The following is a 6,588-nucleotide window of genomic DNA, read 5'->3' as shown; positions in this document are numbered from 1 at the left end:
ACCGCCACATCTCGGGAATAGTTATCAGAGATTTGCTTAGCACGGTCACATGATCCAGGTAGGATCCAAAACCGACCACGACCGTTGTTACAAAGCCAATACTCACCGTGAGCAGCTCACGGCGGACGGTTACGTGCATGGGTTTGAGTTCACCATCGGCCATTTCGAATAATTACAACGAAGAGAACTTACCAAGGAAATGCCAACCACCGTGAGACCTATACCGTCACCCGCTAAAACACGGCACTGAAAATGCACTGATCAGATTGGACAGATGAGTTGACAGTCTTCATAAAACTCGGAATTTCGGCAGAGCAATTGATATCATTCTTCAAAACAAGGTAAGATGAGTAGCCCTACGATTGTATTGTAAAAGAGTATTGCCAACTACCGATGTACCATGCCTTACATAGCTATAGTATAGGAAATATTTATGAATCACATAGTAGAAGAGAACACCTCACCTCATACTTTCCCCTCGAGTCACACATGAGCCGGGAAAAGGCGAGCTCGCGAGTCATTGAATCGTTGGGATAGATAACCTCGTCAACAATCCGAATGGCAACCATAGCGTTTAGATATGCATCAAGAGTATTCCCTCCGACTCTTAGGTATCTCCGTCCGCTGACCATCAGCCTAGCTTACTAGGCACAGTGTGTCCGACACACAAACCATCGACTAGCGCACTGCACACACCTTTAGTAATAGCAGCTGGTGGCCTTCAAATGTTTGAGTTGCGTTGGAGTGGCGTGGCTCCCGGAGTCCAGGGCCTGAACCTGAGGATATGGTAGTTAGCAATACTAACCGCTATGAATCTGAGAGATCACTTAGTGCGATTTCGGCTATGCCGCCAATTTTTAGATAACAAACAGCCCCTCTTTACGACTTTTGTATAGCTTGATGTTCGCAACACAATCGATTACTCATCGATAGTCATCAATATGGAATGAAAGAAGGCATTCAGTTATCAATTGGGGTCGCTATGCCACCTTGTATCACTTGCGGCCTTGGTCAAGCCATCAATACGGAATGAAAGAAGGCATTCAGTTATCAATTGGGGTCGCTATGCCACCTTGTATCATTTGCGGCCCTGGTCAAGCCATCAGTCTGGAATGAAAGAAGGCATTCAGTTATCAATTGGGGTCGCTATGCCACCTTGTATCATTTGCGGCCTTGGTCAAGCCATCAGTCTGGAATGACAAAAGACATTCAGTTATCAATTGGGGCCGCTATGCCATCTTGTATCATGCGGCCTGAGGTCAAGCCATCAGTCTGGGATGATAAAAGACATTCAGTTATCAATTGGGGCCGCTATGCCATCTTGTATCATGCGGCCTGAGGTCAAGCCATCAGTCTGGGATGACAAAAGACATTCAGTTATCAAACGGGGCCGCTATGCCATCTTGTATCATGCGGCCTGAGGTCAAGCCATCAGTCTGGGATGACAAAAGACATTCAGTTATCAATTAGGGCCGCTATGCCATCTTGTATCATGCGACCTGAGGTCAAGCCATCAGTCTGGAATGACAAAAGACATTCAGTTATCAATTGGGGCCGCTATGCCATCTTGTATCATGCGGCCTGAGGTCAAGCCATCAGTCTGGAATGACAAAAGACACTCAGTTATCAATTGGGGCCGTTATGCCACCCTTAATTATACATGTCATAGGGATAAATCATCAATTTGCCACGCAAGTAATTTGCGTTTCATGGAGATGGTAAACGGCAAGGTCTATCCCGTCCGCTAAAGAGCTGCTCCACTGAACGATCTATCAAAAAACATGCTCACAAACGTCCCCACTCTAAAGCAATGACGAGTCGAGTCAGTCCGACTCGTACGACCAGGGGGTAGAGTACGTACTGGCATACAACGGCGACACAGAACGTATGCATTTACTAGAGTTATCAGAGAAGCAGGCTCATGCAAACTAAGGACTCAACGCAACATTGAAACCAGACTTGTCAGATCGGTAGAGTTAAGTAACACACTATACAAGCGAGCTTTAGCTGATAGTATACCCGTTAAGACATACGGGATGAGAAACTCTTTGTAGCGTTAAGAAAAACATTCGGCAGATACCGATCTATGGTGCCTTATATAGCTACTGTATAGAAAGTTCGAATAAATTACATAGTGCAAGGGGTAACTTCACCTTCGGACTTTTCCTCAAGTGAACGCATGAACTGGAAGAAGGCAAACTCACTAGTCTGTAGACCATTAGAGTAGACAAACTCGTCAGCAATCCAAGTAGCAACCATAGCATTGAGATAAGCCTCGGGAGTGTTCTCGACAATCTTATCCAAACCACAATGAACAAGAAGCAACCTCGGCACACAACGTCTGAGAACAGCACGAACCATCCAATCATTCTCAGGATCATGTTCCTCGAGGACGCCAAGGATATAAGACTGCATGTCGTTGATCTTCTTCGACAATAAGATGGTTGCATCAGTCTTACGAATATACCTCGATCCATCAGGATACTTCACCTCATGGTTAGTCTTCCAGATGCCATTGAACTCCATCTTGGCGTTATGACGGACGGCGGCAAGAATCTCCTGAACGTATTGTTCGTAGAACTCAGGAGGAGCACTGGTCTCATCACGAGAACACAGGAACTTGTCATGATCAGCCGTGTCCATGCAAAGAGCGGCGAACACTTCCATACTGCTAGAAGTAACACCACCCTTGTTGGTGGAAGCATCCTTGAATAGCTGCACACCAGCATCCTCAAGATATCGACGAGCATCATCAGTCAAGAATAAGTTGGCACCCTCTACAACATACTTGAACTTGAGCTCCTTAGTCTCAGGATTGAACATGGTCTTATCAACATTACCAATGTTAATAGTACCAGGGCGACCACCACAAGGAATGAAGAGATCAGCGGAGAAGTACTCCATCTCAGGGAAGTGATTCCGGACCTCAACACCGGACTTGAAATGATCACCATTCGGAAGAGTTACATCCTTATCGTCAATAGTGACCAAGAATGCCTTCGGATCACTTGACAACTTATCACGAGAGAAGTTAGCAACACCAACTCTGAGATGAGCAAGACGAGTGAGCTCCTCTCTGTTCAATCCTTGAGGATCATAAGCAACACCAGTACCATCACAGATAGCAATGGTCTTATCCTTAGAGATGAGAATCTCGTTAGAACCAAGATCACCATCGGGGCCACCGGACATGACCTTGGTGAGCTTAGACTCCTCAACACCCAACTTGTTCAGAAGCTCGGTAGCGTAAGGATGAATGGAGTTTGTTGTCATGGCGTACTTGTCATGGGGGATGCCACCAAGGACAGCGGACTTACCGGTAGTCAAAGACTTCCAGTATTTGTAACCACGAGCCTTGGCTCTCAAAGCACCCAACTTCATGAATCCAGCAGTATTCTCATCGGGACCGAAGAAGAGCATCTCAGGCTTGGAGAGGTTAGAATAGAGGCCGGTCTCCTTGGCCAGGATGCAATCGAGGAGAGCATCAACATAGCTATTGAAAGCATCACGACCACTGGTGTTCAAGTTCTGAGAATCCATATCCATGAGGATGGTACCCTTCGATCCGCCCTCAGGGATATCCTTGTTCTTCAGCTGCTGAGTAAAGGCCAAGTTGTAGTTCTCCTCCAACAAAGTAGCGCAGTTCTTCTTGTAGACCTGTCTGTTCCTGGATAAGATGAGTCTGATACCACCACGAGCGATCTCAGTGAATCGGATGTGGAAGCCATAGAAGCTCCTGCCGACGACAAGATAGACAGCATAAGGAATCCTGGAGAAGAGAGTCCTCGGGCGATCAGCCAGGACCTCACCATCAAACCTCATTGCAATAGCCGAGGCTGTACCAGCCTTGAAGAAGTTTGTCATCTGAAGATGAGCGCTGAGCTTCAACAGAGTCTTCAAGATCTTCGCATCGAAGCGAGATCCAACCTGATCATCAACCTTAGCAGCCAATTCCTCATTGTAGAAAGGCTTGCATAGACCAGTGGCAACCTTCTTGAAATCGTCGAACATAGGTAAAGTTAGCTCATAGTTGGAAGTGAGAGCATCATAGATCCTCTCATAAGTAATAGCATTAGCCATGGTATCTCTGAAGAGAGTATCCAACTCACTCTTCTTGGACGGGTCACTCTCGAAATAGTCGGCCAAAGCGAGATACTCCTCAGTCTCCTTAGGGAAGAATGAGAAGATGAACTTAGCAGCAGAAATAAGGAAGATAGCATGCTCGGGTGTGATCTTATTGTTGAGCACAAGTTCCCAAACCAAACCGGACTTCCTCGGGTTATGCTTGAAATGACTCACATAACGAAGAGTCTGCGCGAGCTTTTCCAATGCCTCACCCTGGAAAGTGGGGTCGAAGAAGCAAGTATAGGTGACGATACCATTGGCGAACGAGTCCACGTAGAATCTCTTGGGTTCAACGTTATGAGAACGGAAGCATTCGTTGATCTCAGAGATGTAAGCTCGGCCCGTACGATCAACATCGAAGGCAGCAAACTGCAACACTTGAGCGCCGGACTTCTGAACCAAGTCGGCAGGAGCATCGAACACCTTAACAACAGTATTGCGGGTAGCCATAGTCTCATCAATAAGATCCTGGTAGAGCTTCTGTACTTCAACAGACCTCTCTTCGAGGAACTTCGGAGTGGCAACGAGCTGAAGGTCGCTCTTATCCATCATGTTCTCGAACTTAACACCCGACTCGAACTGTTGCTTGTCGACAACAAAGACGCCGAGAGGGAATTTCCCTTCGGCCATGGGAGCCTTCTCAGACTTGAGGAAGGTGATAGTGTAACCACAGTCCTTAGCAGTATTGATATACTCAGCAACCTTAGCATCAGTGATGGCAATCTTCTCAGGCTCCATAGTGGTGAGATAGAAAGCCGAATCCGCTTCCTCAATCTCGAAGTGGATATAGTCAGACTTGGTAGCCTGAGCGACCTTCTTAGCAGCGATAAGGCAATGGATATGCCTGGCGATCTCAGCACTGGTAAAATGCTTGAAGTAGCTGGGATGAAGACCAAGCTCAGTGAAGTAGTAGACGATCTCCTGCCAGAGAGAACCAGCAGCGAGGACACCTTCCTTCATAATAATAGAAAAGACCTGAGTCATCTTGGTTTCCAAATCCTCAGGAGTCAGAGAGATATTGGTGTTCTTCACTTGCTCCTTCAAAGCCTCCTCCTTCTCAGGGGAAAGATAGCACATGGCATCATCACACTTGAGGTCGAGTTGACCGAGCACCTCCTTGATGTCGCTATGATGGTTCACCACAGCATCGTGGATAGGAAGCATACCGAAGCGATCAGTCTTGAGCTGAGCCCCCTCACCCAACAAATATTGGACAGCATCCATGTGACCACCAGCAGCAGCTAAATGAAGAGGGGTTCTCTTATCATAGTCTTGAACATTAACAGATAGACCGGAGTTGCTGGCCATAAGCTCCTTCATGCGATTCATATCGCCCTGATAAGCAGCCTCGAGAAATGAGGAAACAACACTTGTAGTCGGTGAGTCCATATTAGTGATCTTATAAAAATAGAAACTGCAAAAGACAATATGATACGATATGATGTGATGTGTTATCATTATCATAGCACTGATAGTGTTCTACGATCAAGTTGCTGGAAGCACCGCGCTAAGCCTAGCGTCGCAGCCGTCGAACTCCGTCCCGCTATAGGTGACTTTCAGCTGCGACTAGGTATCACAATGTAGGATGTGGCTGTCTCCGTTTGCCGGTGTGTGAATAACGTTTGACCATCCCTCGAGTGAGTGTCAGCATAAAAGGATAGTTGTATGTTGGTAACTAAGATACGACTCACTCCATTCCATACCGGTCGGTATCTACATACACCTTCACAATGCTTCCTTCCGTTAGTTATTTTATATCTCGCAATAACGCAACAATAAAAGGATCATTTGAGGCCGAAGTTAGTTGATAACTCCGAACCCATCGCTATGAACATCAACCGGTTCTGGAGATTGCATCAACCAACCATCCTCCAGGAGATAGAACGATTCGTTAAAACCATCAAGAAAAGCAGACGAGGTCAGAAACTCTAGCTGCACAGGTAAGGACTTCCCACCACTTCAAAGGCTTTCCGATCTTGAAAGACATAACCGACAAACAGCACGCCGGCGCATGACTTGACGTCGTCAAGTTGACGAACTTCCATTAATTGCCAAAGAGAAGTGAGGTTAGCATGGTATAAGTGTAGTGTAAGCCGCCGAACTGAAGCGTTACCCCGACTCCATACTAGCGGCGGAGTTACTAGAGAGTCCCTGCATCTTAAGAAGGATGCCTCCAAAAGGGAGCTCTCGCCCACTCCCGTCTCCTTTACCGGACCGTCCCAATTCGGAAGCTCATACTACCTGGTTCTACCTGATACAGTGACAGAGCGACATAAGCTATCGAACCATGTTCTGCTACCACAGGGTGATTGTCGATCACTGAGTGGCTCGTGCCTGGATGGTCGTCCCGTATCGGTCGTTCTAAGTGTGCTATCCTATCGTGGCGGAATTAGGCATACCATAATGAAGTGGGAAACATTGGGAGTTCAAGAGTGGAGTCGAGAGTTACAACGGCGAAGTCGA

The 6,588-nt window shown here is 46.8% G+C and overlaps 1 protein-coding gene across 1 annotated transcript; it reads right to left on the bottom strand.

Annotated features, from left to right (window-relative positions):
- Positions 1–1,995: 1,995 nt before the first annotated feature.
- On the bottom strand, positions 1,996–5,514 carry Pmar_PMAR019766 (NAD-specific glutamate dehydrogenase, putative; the record flags this gene model as incomplete). The annotated part of the gene is made up of 1 exon (XM_002778406.1): positions 1,996–5,514. One exon carries the CDS (start codon positions 5,512–5,514, stop codon positions 2,128–2,130), a length of 3,387 nt encoding a protein of 1,128 aa, XP_002778452.1. The 3' UTR covers positions 1,996–2,127.
- Between the last annotated feature and the right edge of the window lie 1,074 nt (positions 5,515–6,588).

Source organism: Perkinsus marinus (genome assembly GCF_000006405.1).
Source record: "Perkinsus marinus ATCC 50983 genomic scaffold scf_1104296949578, whole genome shotgun sequence".
Taxonomy (NCBI): domain Eukaryota; phylum Perkinsozoa; order Perkinsida; family Perkinsidae; genus Perkinsus; species Perkinsus marinus.
The sequence above is the reverse complement of the archived record's forward strand: the minus strand, read 5'-3'. Positions and strand labels throughout refer to the sequence as shown.